Genomic DNA, 15,916 nt, shown 5'->3' on the forward strand with positions numbered 1-15,916 from the left:
TTTGGTGCCTTGCTCAAGGGTCTCACTTCAGTCGTGGTATTGAGGGTGGAGAGAGTGTTGGTTATTCACTCCCCCACCTACAATCACTGCCGCACCTGAGACTTGAACCCATTGAGACCCTGAATGATGTAGGGCCTTGTTGTTTTGACAGAAGTAAACGAGATACATAGTTTCAACATAGTTTGTTCTTCAGAGATTCCTCTTAAAAAAAAAAAAAAGAGTATCATATTTTTGCAAATTGACCAACATTTGGTTTTTGACCAATGAAAATATGTACATTTTAACAATTTACTCCTGGAGCCATATTAAAATTCCAATATCTTTGGACCCGAACCATATAGGGCCTTAAAAATTAAGATGCCGAAGGGAAAGTTTGTTAAGACCCAACATCTAAAAGGGCATAAAGATATCTTTTATACTTCTTGAGTTACAGGCCTGCAAATTTTGGAGAAAAAACTTGAAAAGTGCTGTTTCCCCATTTTTGAATCGTCACCATTGGCACATAATGCAACAAAGATTGCTAAAGTGAATAGGCTTTACTAAGAGACCTACCAATATCTGTGTAAATTATGAACATTATGATGCTGCCATCTTTCTGAAGTCATTTTAACCCCCTTTGGCTCTGAATCTGAAGCTCTGAAAATTGAACCCCAATTTGACCCCCCTCTACAAAATAGTGGATTACTCAGTCAATATTCATCCATGACATTTAATATTTTGGCTTTCAGTACTATATATGTCTGTCTGTCTTCAGAAAATTATTAGCAAAATCAAAAATTTGAGCCGGGGACCTCTGGTTGAGTTGACACGGAATGGCCCTAAGGCATTTATTCTCATGGAGTCATATGACAATTTGAAAAGATCTTAGTTGAAAAATATTGTAGGAATATAGTAGATTCATATTTATTAACCGTAATTAAAGAAGTCTCTTTATCTTTCTGTGAGTGTAGAAGATCACTGATAACATCAAAGGGAAGGTGTGCAGTATGGCCATCTGTGCGGTGGCATGGTTGGTGGCGCACGTTCGGATGCTGGGTTTGGATGAGAGAGAAAAACCTCAGACTATGATTCGTCAACTCATGACCCCTATGTCAGGAGAAAACACTTTGCAGTTCTACAATGAGCGGTAAGGAATCTCTACACACACCAGGCCACATTCCCACATCAAGAGTTGTGAATTGCTAGTTGTTGTCGTGATTGATTGGGGTTGGAATTAAACTCTCCAGATCTTGGTCCTCTAAGAACATCCCTGAACATCTCTGAAAGACTGGTATCTCTCTCTCTCTCTCTCTCTCTCTCTATGTCCAGTGTGGTGATCATGAGCTCTATCTTGGAGCACATGTGTGCTGATGTATTTCAGCAGACAGGACTCTCCCTGCGGCCAGCAGTTGAGGGTCAGGAGCCCATTCCCTACCGAAACCTTCTCCCAGCCCGCCAACCCATCCGCCAGGCTCTGCAGACCCAGTTTAGGGAGGTTCTGGAGAAGGGCTGGGTGGACTCTCATGCGTTCCATCTCTTTGAGAACCTGCTACATATGGGAGGAGTGTTCTGGTTTACTAATAACCTGGTTAAGGTAAACGTGTCTGAGTTTACGCTACTACAGATTATGAGAATTTAACTGTACCTGTTTTCAGACTTGATTGTGTGTTTGTGTTGTAGGAGCTCCTGAAGGAGACCCGCAAGGAGTGGGCGTCTCGTGTGGTTGAGTTGTTGTACAGTATCTTCTGCCTGGACACACAACAGATCACCCTGACCCTGCTGGGTCACATTCTGCCACGTCTCCTCACTGACCCTGCCCATTGGCACAGTCTGGCAGACCCGCCAGGAAGAGCCCTTGCAAAGTATGAGCTTTTTATTGCATTTGCAAACACACTTTTGGTACACTTAAAGCAAGACCTTTTTTACTCACCTCTTGTCATTTCAAATACAATATTAAATGATACTCGGTATTATTAAATAAAGGATTCCTCCTAGGCCTTAATGGAAAAAAATGGTAGAGAATCTTCATTTGCAGTTTTGCTTTACATTTTCCTCGGAAACTTAGATAGCATGGTGATGTATTAGTGCTTTATTTATTTTGTGCCAGTTTGGTCAAACGTCATTAGTGTCCCATCTTTCACAATATCCTCTATGTCCTTCTATAGTTGACCCCATTATTGATGCCACGGGAAAGTCCACATTGTCATGTACTTGTGTTAATATGGAAAGACAGATGGAGCCCGCACAAACTGTGTACATACTTTCATTGTTTAATACATTTTTTTTGGTTATGCATTTGCAAGTCAGCAGTTTTTCTCAGAAAGGATTGTTTCATAAATGAATGAGGAATTTATGTATGAATGAACCCCTTTACTCCAATTCCTCTTTTTACTTGCTTTCTTTGATCCACTTCCTTCCTTCTTTTTTCAGTCTAAGATTCAAAACGAACATCCGTTTTTATATATATTGAGTTGTCAGGCTTTTTCTTTCTTGGTTTCTCTTTCCAATTTTTTTTTTATTAATTTAGTTAAAGTAAGTTAAATCGATATATTACATGAGATCAAACATGCCTGATATGAATCTCCCTTCATCTGACAGATTTTCCACCTGCTTTAATGCAGTGAGACGAAATTTGTAATGTCTATTATCAACGTTTCACACTACACTAATATGTAGATGTTAACCTCAAAGCTTACAGACAGGAACTAAAAGCCACAGATTTTTATAAAAAAAGGTTTTTATAAAAAAATTATGAAAATGTGTTTGCATATGTGTTTTATAGGTTGTCAGTGTGGTGCGCTCTTAGTTCTTACTCATCTCACCATAAGGGTCAAGCATCAGCACGACAGCGCAAGAGACAACGCGAGGATATAGAGGTCAGTCACACGGTTTCTCTCACAGCTTTTGTTAACTGTCATTCTTTGTGTTCTCACACATAGTCGCATACTTGACGCATGTATGTCTTACACATTAAGCATGCAACGTAAGCTTGGGTGTTATTAGTAATTAACACACTCTTCTTCTGTTGGTTTTAGGATTACACCAGCCTGTTTCCTTTGGACGACACGCAACCATCTAAACTGATGCGTCTGCTAAGCTCCAATGAGGATGAGAATGTCATGCTGTCCAGTCCAGGTCATTTCCTGCCTGCCCCACCTGCCACAAGCTGCACAAAAACAATAAGAGCTTCATTTTAAATAATTTTTTTTTTTTTTTTATCTATTAGTCAATCTAGAAACTGTTAACTGCATAGCTGCAGAAATCCCCACAAAAAAGCAACATAGCTTGCAATAGTTTTGAGCTTCCTGTGTCAGTATCACTCAACATGCCAGTGACACAAGATTTAAAAAATACACACATAGGCTAATTTACCATATCCAAACCAGAAAATGCTTTAGTTCATGTAACCCTTAACCCTGTACATATGAAGTCTGACATATTAAATAATTGTCAGGAGAAAAAAACACAGTTTTAGACTACAGTATTTTTATTTTATTTTTTAAGGAAAATTAGCTGTTTTTGAGTATCATATTTGATGCATCAGGATTTGTGTCTCATATGATATAGGAGAATATGTAAATAGTACTTGAGGAGGCAAAAGAGCACCTTAATTTTATTCAGAGGCCCGAACTGAGCAACACTGCAATTTGGTGCAGCTGCTTCTGGCCAAAAAATAAATCAGTGAAGCCTTTATAAGATTATAACATGCTACTTGCATACAATGTGTATTAATATTTGACCCTGGACCACAAAACCAGTCATAAGGGTCAATTTTCCGAAATTGATAGTTATACATGATCTGAAAGCTGAATAAATAAGCTTTCCATTGATGTATGGTTTGTTAGGATCAGACAATATTCGGCCGAGATACAACTATTTGAAAATCTGGAATCTGAGGGTGCAAAAAAATCTAAATATTGAGAAAATCGCCTTTAAAGTTGTCCAAATGAAGTTCTTAGCAATGCATATTACATATCAAAAATTAAGTTTTGACCTATACAATGTATTTTTGGCTTTTGCTACAAATATACCCCAGCGACTTAAGACCAGGGTCACATATCAGTTGTCACTCCAATTGTCAATCTCCTAATAATATAACTTAGTAACATGATTTTTAAATGTGTAGGCTTATGATCAAAACTTTGTAGGGGCAAAACATAAAATGCAATGAAATACAATGATTATTGAGAAAACAAGCAAACATTTCTCAAAAGCCTGATGCATCACATTTGATTTTTCTAAATATGAAATATTACTAATAATATGTTTATTTTATAAAAATCATTAAAGATTTCAAAGCATAAAGACATGTGCCACAACCTGAAGGTGGACATTTTTGCAATTATATTAAGCTCTATTGCTTACAGAAGAAAATCAGAAAGAAGGCATGTAGTGGACTGTGTACAACAGGTTTTTCAGCAAAGTTTTGATCATGTTACTAATTTAGAGGCCTTAGAATTTTGTGTATCTCAGGGGTAGACAATAAGGGAAATTTGCCACTGGCCCTCCGGGCCAGTGTCTTTTGAAGTTCACTGGCCCAGGTCAATTGATCCCAATAATCACGAAAAAGAACAGTTTGCTTGAACAACATGAATAATATTTTTTTTTTTTAAGGTAGGTTTAGTGCTAAGTGCAGCAAAACTGTGCAAAAACATGAAACAAGTGCAAATAAACCTATTGCATAGGATTCATTCTCTGTAGTCACACAGCAATTCATTATATTATGTTCATACCATAGGTTTCATACACGTTAACTTTTCTCTAACTTACTTGTCTGCATATGTGGGCATTGATCTGCAGAGCTCACAGTAAACCTCTTTTTTTTCTTGATCGTAGCCCAGATAGGGGTGGGCGATATGGGAAAAATATCATATCACGATTTGTTTTAGAAATATGACGATTCACGATTTTATCACGATTCTTTGTCATGTTGGTTTTACAAGTTGTCTGAGCATTACAGCCAAACTAGAAAGACAAAGCCTTTCAAGGTAACAAAAAACAAAAAAAAGACATGGCAGATATTTAGGCCAAAGTGGGCGAAGATAACAATCTTTGTCATCATTATATCTTTCTTATTAAAAAATAAGAACAAAGATACACATTACAAATACACATAATATACAAATAAAACAAACAGTGCTTTATTTTCAGGTACAATAGGTGTATTTAGCAGGAGCATTCAATGAAATTGAATGAACAAATATAAAAATAAAACACTAGATAGACTGATTCCTAAAGCAACTGTATTAAAGATTTTCAGTCAAGAATAGTGAGTGATTTTTCTCTGTGTTTTGTTGTTTTGTTAACATTAAATGAATAGTTCCCCCAAAAATAAATATTCTGTCATCTGTCAAAATGTTTTATTTTCATACCATCATTTACTCAAAAGTTGTTTTAAACCTGAATGAGTTTCTTTCTTCTGCTGAACATAAATGCTATTTTGAAGAAGGTGGAAAACCAAACAGTTGCTGGTCCTCAGTGACTTCCATAGGATTTTTCTTTCCTGCTATCAAAGTCAATGTGGACCAGCAACTGTTTGGTTACCCTCATTCTTCAAAATATCTTATTTTGGGTTCAGCACAAGTAATTAATAGTGGTTTGGGACAACATGTGAGTGAGTAAATAATGACAGAAATTAAATTTTAGGGTGAACTATCCCTTTAATGACAGTCGACAGCATGTTTAGTGTCCTGTCCCTTTAAGAGCTGCACGCATCTAATATACTGGCACGCATCAGTTTCTCTCTTAACTATTTACTTTCATTTTAAAGATAACCAACTGAGTCTGTATGTAAACCTTGTGTGTTTTGACAGTATTAGCGCAAAAAATAAGTTAGTTGAGTAATCTGGCTCTGTTAGACAGGGTTTTTAGTGCGCGCGCTTCAGGTGTATGTGCTCAGAAAAAGCGCACGTCAGACCAGCGCGCGAATGAAACATTTAACCAGCAAGGCTTGTGTGCAAGTAATCTACTTTTGCGATCGCGAATAAGTGCAGTGTCCTGTCAGAGTAACTCTACTGCTGTATGTCGTGTTGTACAGTATATAGAGACGGAGGCGCCAGAACTGTATTTGACATAATGTGTGCTGTAGCACGATACTACGATATTTCTTCAAAAGCAGATCGTGGAGACATTTTTATCGTCCACGATCAAAATTCGTCATATCGCACACCCCTAAGCCCAGCCAATTCCAGCGGTCTCGCCACTGGGGCTGAAACTTTCTCTGCCTTTTCTTTTCGTATTCCCTTTCGCTTTCCCTCAATTCCTCTGGTGATTTTCTCTTCCTTGCCTTCTCTTTTTTACCCGGCGTTTGGCCGGGTGATGGGGGTTTCAGAAACATGTAGCCTAGCTTAATAGTAGCTATAGGTAGGTGCTGAGCAGCAGTGTGCAGTTTGCGCGCGTAACCACGGGAGCGAGCAAGGCGGTGCAGACGTCACGGAGCGCATAAACCCGCTGCATCTGTAAGACTGTCGGGATCACGTAACGTGTTAGCGGTGGTTACCGAGACGATTTAACAGAAATCAAAACACAGAACCACAGGTAATTAATGTGAAATTAGACTTTTTTTTTTAATCGAGGCATTATTTTTACTGGCCCCACCGGGCTAGTGGTTGGAGCGATCTGGTGGCCCTGACGGTTTTAAAAGTACGTCAGGGCCACCGGGCCAATTATATTGTCGACCCCAGATTATACAGAAGGCTATAGTCTTGTCAATGGATGTGGTGCATTCAATGTGTTTCATGTGGCACCATCCTAAAAGCATCTCCAAACAAAGTACAAACATCACAGAAGCATAGTATGTAGTGTGAAAAATACTGATACAAAAATACAATCACTAAAAATCCACTTTAAATGCTTTGTAGCATACTGTTGCTTAACTAAAAATATAGATTTTTTAGCATTATAAAGGTTAACTATTTGTGGATGTGTAGATAGAAAATTTAAATAGAGAAATATAAAAAAAAAACAGTATTGTTATAAGCATTGTTTGGAAGCCATGACTATTTAGTCACTTTCACTGAAAAAAGAAGGAAGAGGCGGAAGCGAAAGTGTTGATTTTATTAATGCAGGCAACCGAGAAAGGGAAGTTAGCAGGATCTGATTTAGTGAAATCTGCTTCGATAGCTACTGTGATGGTACACATTTCCTTTTTCTTTCTTTTTTACGGTTTCTACGTACATTACATTTGGGTCAATAAGAACTGGCCAACTCAAAGTAACTCATGTTATCTTTTCTAGGTGACCGTTCCATGAGCAGTTCACTGTCTGCCTCTCAGCTTCACACTGTCAACATGAGAGACCCTCTCAACAGAGTGCTAGGTTTGTGCTGCATCTCTGCTGATCATTCATATTTGTACCACCACCATACTACTTATTTACAAGTCATGCCATTAAAGAAGAGTCAAAGAAGATTCTTGTCTTTTTTTCTTTCTAGCAAATCTGTTCCTGTTGATTTCCTCTCTGTTGGGGTCTAAGACGGCAGGTCCTCACACACAGTTTCTTCAGAGCTTTATCGTGGAGTGCGTGGAGTGCTTCGAGCAAGGCAGCCGGGGCAGCATCTTGCAATTTATGCCCTTTACCATGGTGAGAGAATCATCTTGTATGCATGCACGACACACGCTTATATACATGCAGTATTCTAGAAGGACTGCACAATTAGATCACAATTTCTGCTTCTCTTGATTAAATAAGCATAGTCATCTGCTAAGTTAGCCTACTGGTTGTTCATCCTGAACAACCTCCTGTTATTCATATTTGACATTTTCGTTATCTTGCATTGGTAACAAGCTTCCGCAGGCTTTCATGCTTGGTGCTCTCTCTGCATTGGAAGAAAAAAAAAGCGCTGATGATCTGAAAATGCTGACAAACGTGTACAGTTGCAGCCAAAATTATTTAACTTCCTGTCAAGGAAGCCATTCTGCCAGACAATCTGATGCCATGAATTAAATTTCATGAAAACAATTCTACCAAAGCATCAGTAAACCATTATTCAATTCAATTCAAGTTTATTTGTATAGAGCTTTTTACGATACAAATCGTTGCAAAGCAGCTCTACAGGAATTTAAGTTTCCACAATATATTTATATATTGCAGAACCTTAATATGTTTAACTTATGGCAAAATTTGGTAATTCTGTATGTTGTCTGAGCATTGGCATCCTCCGAAGTCCTCTGAGGGGTTGGCATTATCTTTTCTCAGGTATTCGGTCATCTCAGATCATTTAAGGGTTGGATCCAGACTGAAGCTTCTGTAATTCCTAGTTACCACGGGATGTTAATCCCGTGACAGAAACAGAGAAACAAATAGAGACATAATTAGCGTAGCTGCTGTTCCATCTAATCAAAAATGATTTGTTCAACCCAAGCTAAAGAATAATAATAATGTACATTTGATCAGATATAACTGCAGTACAAGATTATAAGATGCATTATGTGAATGCTTGGCTAAAGAGATGTGTCTTTAATCTAGATTTAAACAGAGAGAGTGTGTCTGAACCCCGAACGTTATCAGGAAGGCTATTCCAGCGTTTGGGAGCCAAATGTGAAAAAGCTCTACCTCCTTTAGTGGACTTTGCTATCCTAGGTACTACCAAAAGTCCAGAGTTTTGCGACCTTAGAGAGCGGGTTGGATTGTAGCGTGGCAGAAGACAAGTTATGTATGCAGGAGCTAAACCATTTAGGGCCTTATAGGCAAGTAATAATATTTTGTAAATGATATGGAACTGAATAGGTAGCCATTGCAGAGACTGTAAAATTGGGGTAATATAATCATATTTTCTTGACCTGGTAAGAACTCTAGCCGCTGCATTTTTGGCCTGTAGCTTGTTATTGAAGATGCAGGACAACCACCTAGCAGTGCATTACAATTAGAGCCCTGCACGGACCTCAAATTTAGGCCCTAGCCCGGCCCTGGCCCGAGACGCTTAGGCCCTAGCCCGGCCCACGTCCGACAGCTTATCAGAATTACCGACCCGAGCCCGTCTTTTCTATCCCCCTTCTCCTAAAACAGTTTATACTACTGTTTCAGTAGTCATAGCCTATGTTTGATCAATTTAGCCTTCTCATATCATCACGACTTGCCTAAAATAAAATCTATAGATATACTAAAACAGTTTAAATATTGTTATATACTTGAACATTAAACCTGCGCTATAATAATAATGTGCGCTAGCCTATATCTAAGTTTGTGCGGAGAGTGGAAGCTAAAGCGTGCTCTGCATGGAGGCACCAGCGCAAACACTTGCATTGTTTTCAGTGGAAACAAATTAAAATAGCAACTTTTTTTTTTTGATAAAGGTAAGAGTAATACATCATTCGGAACTGTAAAGGGTCTACTTGTATTTGTGTGCACCCACGATACCAACAAAAGGTAGTTCTTTTATAAAACAAAGAAAACAAACATGATGCGCTTTCTGCCGTCTTGAAAAGGAGCGCTTCACAAAAATGAACCGAAGCTGAGCGAATACATGCCTCACAGACATGATAAATATATCTATAGAAAGCTTTAAATTATCACTTAACGAAAAAAAAAAAAAATTTAAAACAAAAACTTTTATTATAATCTTAATCATAATCAATAAAGATGCATTTCTCTCTAAAGGCGCGTCTAATGAGGAGACGGCGAGTTAGGATCAGCAACTTCATCCTTGCAACACAGACTCAGAAAACATTAGTTTATTAGGAAATAATTCAAATATCTCCTTACTATTTCCCGCAGACACATTCATGGTTATGTTTGCTGGGGTTTTGCAGCAAGCTTTAGCCTATTGCGTGCATTTGAACGCAGAACTATTCAGCTGCGCTGAAGTCACTTGCGCACCTGCTGCTGTGGGACACTAAACACCATCGAGCTGCTTTCCACCAGCGCGGGAATTTACAATATAAAAGAAACCCAAAACAGGCCCGAGGCCCGGCCCGCATCTGAACTATGACGTGGAAATTGGCCCGAAGCCCGACCCTAGAGGCGTAAAAAAGTCGGGGCCCATCGGGCCCGGGCCGAAATGCAGGGCTCTAATTACAATAGTCCAGTCTAGAGGTCATGAATGCATGAACTAGCTTTTCTGCATCAGAAACAGGTAGCATGTTTCGAAGCTTGGCAATGTTTCTAAGATGGAAGAATGCTGTTTTTGTAACATGGGAAATATGATTTTCAAAGGACAAGTTGCTGTCTAATATAACACTCAGATTTTTGACTTTAGAGGACGTGACAGTGCATCCGTCTAGTTGCAAATTGTAATCCAAGAGATTCTGTGTACTGTTTTTTGGTCCAATAAGTAATATCTGTCTTATCTGAATTTAATAGGAGGAAATTATTGGTCATCCAATCTTTTACATTTTTTACACAATCTATTAGCTTAGATAATTTAGAAGTTTCATCTGGTCTTGTTGAGATATATAGTTGAGTATCATCAGCATAACAATGAAAACTAATCGCGTATTTTCTAATAATATTACCAAGAGGCAACATATATATTGAAAATAGCAGAGGACCTAGGACAGATCCTTGTGGTATTCCATACTTTACTGGTGATAATTGTGATGACTCTCCATTTAAATGAACAGTGATAGCGATCGGACAGGTAGGATCTAAACCATCTTAAAGCCTGCCCTTGCATACCAGTATAGTTTTGTAATCGATCTATGAGTATGTCATGGTCTATAGTGTCGAACGCAGCACTAAGATCAAGTAATACTAGCAATGAGATGCAGCCTTGGTCTGAAGCAAGAAGTCATTTGTAATTTTAACAAGTGCAGTTTCTGTACTATGGTGAGGCCTGAAACCTGACTGAAATTCTTCATAGAGATCATTTTTTTGCAAGAAGGAGCACCATTGAGCAGACATAACTTTTTCTAAAATTTTAGACATAAACGGAAGATTTGAAATGGGTCTGTAATTTGCCAGTTCATTAGAATCTAGTTGTGGTTTCTTAATAAGAGGCTTAATAACCGCCAGCTTGAATGGTTTTGGGACATGACCTAAAGATAACGATGAGTTTATAATATTGAGAAGCGGTTCTTCTGCTACAGGTAACAACTCTTTCAGTAGTTTAGTGGGTACAGGATCTAATAAACACGTTGTTGGTTTAGATGCACTGATAAGTTTATTTAGCTCTTCCTGTCCTATAGTTGTAAAGCACTGCAGTTTTTCTTTGGGTGCGATGAATGAAGCTGAAATACTAGATGCAGTAGAATCTACATTTGTTATTGTATTTCTGATGTTATCTATTTTATCAGTAAAGAAATTCATAAAGTCATTACTATTAAACTGTGAGGGAATATCTAGATCGGGCAGTGTCTGTTTATTTGTTAATCTAGCTACTGTGCTAAATAAGAACCTTGGATTGTTTTGGTTATTATCTATGAGTTTGCAGATATGCTCTACCCTGGCAGCTTTTAGAGCCTGTCTATAGCTGGACATACTGTTTTTCCACGCAATTCTAAAAACTTCCAAGTTAGTTTTTCTCCATTTGCACTCAAGATTACGAGTTTCTTTCTTGAGAGAATGGGTATAACTGTTGTACCATGGCGCAGTACGTTTTTCTCTAACCTTTTTCAATTTGAGGGGGGCAACAGCTTCTAATGTATTAGAGAAGATAGTGCCCATGTTGCTAGTCATTTCATCTAGTTCATGTGTATTATAGAAAGTTTTTTTTTTTGTGAACAATTTTTTATTTTATTTAAAGGCAAACTCAAACGAAAAGAAAAAATAAATAAATAACATACATGAACATACAAAAACTGCAGTTTGGGGAAGCCGATACATGCAAACAGAAGCGCCCCAAAGGGAACAGACAAATGCAGCAATTTCAAATGGATCATCCAATGATCTGGGCTGATATCCTCCTTAGACCAGATAGTTGTTATGGACAATGGTCTGCATGATTGTACGAGGAGAAAAGAGCAAACAACTGAAGCAGAAACAACTGAATTATCAGTTAGGATCAGGGAGAATTACTTTTCACAAGGCATGTATAGGCAATTATGTCAGCATTATCACCATTTCTCTCTAAAATAGAAATATTTAAATTTCTTCAAACAGTTATCAAAACACCTTTAGTTTTATTGGCAGTCGCAGCGAAAGAGACCACCTCGTAATATTTATTATTGCATCTATGAACATCATCCTTCCACAAATGAGCTCTCTGGATCAAAGCAATGTCAACCTTTTTTCATCACAGTAGTTCTAAAAAACTTGTACGTTTATGGGGGCCATTTAAACCATTGACATTACAACTTACTATATTAATTTCAGTCATTACCATCAAACAAATAAGTGAACTGAACAAATGAGAGAAGATTATACCACTGCAAACGAATTAACTCAAGTCTGCCTTTAAAAACCCATTAACATAAAAAAAACCTCCACCCTCCCCTGTCTTAATGAGTAACATTAACACGACAGCCAGTACAATTCTTTATAACACCACCATTAGCTCTATTATAAGAGAACAGAATAACTTAAAATTCACACGAGTGATAAAGTGGGGTTAAAAAAAAAAAAAAGAGTATGTATATTTTCTATAACGAGGAAACAAACATAAATAATTGCATCATGTACATTGAAAACTGTACATTAGTGATACCAAGTATCTTAGCTTACATGAAGAACCGCCAGTAGCCGATTGTCACATAAAGTTCTAGATCAGTAAATCAGCGGTCGAGTCACTCGGCACCATCAAACCCTTATGCCACGTCCATCCCAGGAGAATGAGGAGCGGGAATAGAGCTCAGGAATTGACACGCTTCGTCCGGTGAGTGCATTAGTTTGGTCTCGCCGTGCTTCATGAAGATCTTCAGAGTAGCTAGATACTGAAGAAAGGTCTGCAGACCTGCCTTTTTCAGTTCTTTCCGTATTGTACTGAAGAAACTCCTCTTCTTTGCCGTCGCGGGAGACTAGTCGGGGGAAAAGCTCAACATCGCACCGTCACCCGCTTTCACAGGACCGCGGTGTCTTGCTTCATTCAGAATCAAATTCCTGTCGTTGTAGCGTAACAGTTTGAAGAGAAACACTCGCTGTTTGGAGTGATCCGTTGAAGCTCTGGAGTAAACTCGATGCGTGCGTTCGATCTCGATTTCTCTGCCCGCAAGTGATGGGGATCCAGATCGGTAGTGACCGTTTCAGAAAGCCGATTGGGTTATCCTTCTCGGCGCCTTCAGGTAGTTCCAGCAGGCAGAGATTACTGCGTCTGCTGCGGTCTTGTAAATCAGTCACCTGCTGCTCGAGGGCATCCAGACAGCCAGTGTGTTCGCCGATCACTTTTTTTCTGCTCTCTATGTTCCCAGATTAAAAAGTCAACTTTACAGCATATGTTCTGGATTGTAGTCATGTGAGAGGCGAATTCGGTGCACATTGCTGCTAATTCAGCCTTCAAAATGTCCTCAAATCGCTTTATAGTGCCCGCCATGTCTTCAATGTCGGCTCAGCCCACCGCGGCTGCTGGGTTTGTTTTCTTCTTAATTGGCGAGGATGATGATGAAAGATAAGCGAGTTTCCGACTGTGTGACATCTCCAGACCAACGACAAATGAAAAAACTACCCCAAATGTAAAAAAAAAAGATGAACAACAGTAAAAGACGGTAATATACACAGAGCTTAGCTAATGTGCGACTTGGCTCATAAAAGCGTCACGTGATCCCACCCTATTATAGAAAGTTTATTAATACACATTTCAGTGATTCTTATAAAGTTGATTAAAAATAAAAATATGGTAACACTATAAGGACCAACTCTCACTATTTACTAGTTGCTTATTAGCAAGCATATTAACATATATTGGCTGTTTATTAGTATTTATAGAGTACAACCCAAATTCCAGAAATGTTGGGACATTTTTTAAATTTGAATAAAATGAAAACTAACAGACTTTAAAATCACATGACCAAAATATTTTATTCACAATAGAACATAGAGAACATTACAATTGTTTAAAAGGAGACATTTTTACACTTTTATCCACTAAATTAGCTCATTTCAAATTTGATGCCTGCTACAGGTCTCAAAAAATTTGGCACGGGGGCAACAAAGGGCTGAAAAAGCAAGAAATTTCAGATTCAGCTGGAAGAACATCTAGCAACTAATTAAATTTATCGACATCAGGTCTGTAACATGATTATAGCTATAAAAGGGATGTCTTAGAGAGGCAGAGTCTATCAGAAGTAAAGATGGGCAGAGGCTCTCCAATCTGTGAAAGAGTGCATAAAAAGATTGTGAAATACTTTAAAAACAATGTTCCTCAATGTCGAATTGCAAAGGTTTTGCAAATATCATCATCTACAGTGCATTACATTATCAAAAGATTCAGAGAAACATATTTTAGATCCCTTAAACCTACCCCATACCTAAACTTAACTACCTCACTAACTATTAATAACCAGCAAATTAATAGTTATTAATTGTAAGTTAATAGTAAGAGTTGGATCCTAAAATAAAGTATGACAATAAAGATAGATATATAATTGGCTCTAAACATTCATGTACAAAATTATTTTGTTTTAATGAGATTTATATCTGGAGACTGAACAGGCCACTCAAAACCAATCTCTCAACCATCTTCAGTAAATTTGGATGTGTATGGTTGCCCTGCTATAAATTCCCGTGAACATCTACTTCAGTCTCTGCGCGAAAGACATCACAGTCTTTGACAAAATTACCTAATACTTCAGAAAATCCATAATGTCCTTCACACAGTCAAGATTTCCACTTCCTGCAGCAGCAAAGTACTCACATAATGAAACTGATCATAAGCCTTGCCTTTTTTGTACCAGACATACCGCTGATCCATGAATCCAAAAAGTTCCAGTTTGTTCTCATTGCTCCATAAAACATTCTCCCAGAACTCCACAGGTCTATCCTAATTATGTCCTTTTATGTCCTTTGTGGTCAAGTGTGAAATGCACATCAAATATTATGAGAAAAAATGATATGGTCGAGCAAAACAGGAACTATTTTTTGGAATCAGTGCCTCAAAAATTAGTAAGAAACAAGTATTGGATTTCATTCAACAAATAAGATGCAGGGAGGTGTCCTTTTTGCGCACAATTATCATGATTATCAGTTCAACTATTATCATGCAGCCCAAAATTGTAGCGTGAAAAGTCTTTCATGAATTGCTTTCTAATTGTCCTCACAGATTTCAGAACTGGTGAAGCTTCAGGCTCTGGCAAAACCCAAAACTGTGCTGTCCATCACAGACCTGAGCCTTCCACTGGGCCGGAGAATGGCAGCTAAAGCCATTGCTGCTCTGTAGAGGACATTCACTCCAACGCACCTCTAAGACCTGGTTTTGGTAGGTGTGCAACAGAGAGGAAGCTGCTTCAACCTCCCTCCCCAGGAGAGAACAGACTTATTTCCTTATTTACATATGATTCCAGTAACTGCTGGTGGGTTTTGATGTTGCTTTCATGTCTAACGTCTGGAGGACAGCTCAGTGTTAGTTCTGATTTGACATACGTGGGCATACCTGTGAACTGAAACAGCCACTGAATGCTGACGGTTCACATTAATTTTCCATTTATTTCCATCAATCATAAGTAAACAAAGTAAATTGTGGTATGTTTTTTTTTTTTTATATATACGTTATCAAAGTTCATGTAGTATTGCGTGTTCACAACGTTTTGTGTTTTTATAAACAATGCCTGTGATTTGAATTTCCTACAAAATATGAAACCCCAATGTTGTATATTTTTACTAAAATGCCAATAAAATGGTGACACTGTTGGAGATGCTTCTGTATGCCATTTCTTTTGTTAAAATTTGTCTTCATAAGGTGTCTTTTACGCCTGTCAATAAGCATGAGCAAAAGTGTTTGTTCAGCAGTGGTTACACGTTAGATTTCCACTGAAGACAGAATTATCATTGGTTTCACACTATGAAATTTCACACTATATTGAGATACTAGATTTTGACTTTCATGAGCTGTAAGCTCTAATCATCAAAATTAA

General features: G+C 38.1%; 1 protein-coding gene across 4 annotated transcripts in view; it reads left to right on the forward strand.

Annotated features, from left to right (window-relative positions):
• The window catches only part of LOC306852486 (mediator of RNA polymerase II transcription subunit 24), a 38,800-nt gene extending 23,101 nt beyond the window's left edge, over nt 1-15,699 (forward strand). For 3 of the 4 annotated variants that reach the window (XM_079389362.1, XM_079389361.1, XM_079389363.1), the window contains exons 19-26: nt 951-1,126; nt 1,309-1,573; nt 1,660-1,841; nt 2,762-2,855; nt 3,015-3,114; nt 7,215-7,295; nt 7,411-7,559; nt 15,106-15,694. In XM_079389362.1, coding sequence (XP_079245488.1) covers nt 951-1,126; nt 1,309-1,573; nt 1,660-1,841; nt 2,762-2,855; nt 3,015-3,114; nt 7,215-7,295; nt 7,411-7,559; nt 15,106-15,222 — 1,164 coding nt within the window. In that variant the 3' untranslated portion in view covers nt 15,223-15,694. Of the gene's footprint in view, nt 1-950; nt 1,127-1,308; nt 1,574-1,659; nt 1,842-2,761; nt 2,856-3,014; nt 3,115-7,214; nt 7,296-7,410; nt 7,560-15,105 lie in introns of all 4 variants that reach the window. The other variant, XM_079389364.1, reaches the window with a different exon arrangement.
• The last annotated feature ends 217 nt before the right edge of the window (nt 15,700-15,916 follow it).

Source organism: Barbus barbus, assembly GCF_936440315.1.
Source record: "Barbus barbus genome assembly, chromosome: 32".
Taxonomy (NCBI): domain Eukaryota; kingdom Metazoa; phylum Chordata; class Actinopteri; order Cypriniformes; family Cyprinidae; genus Barbus; species Barbus barbus.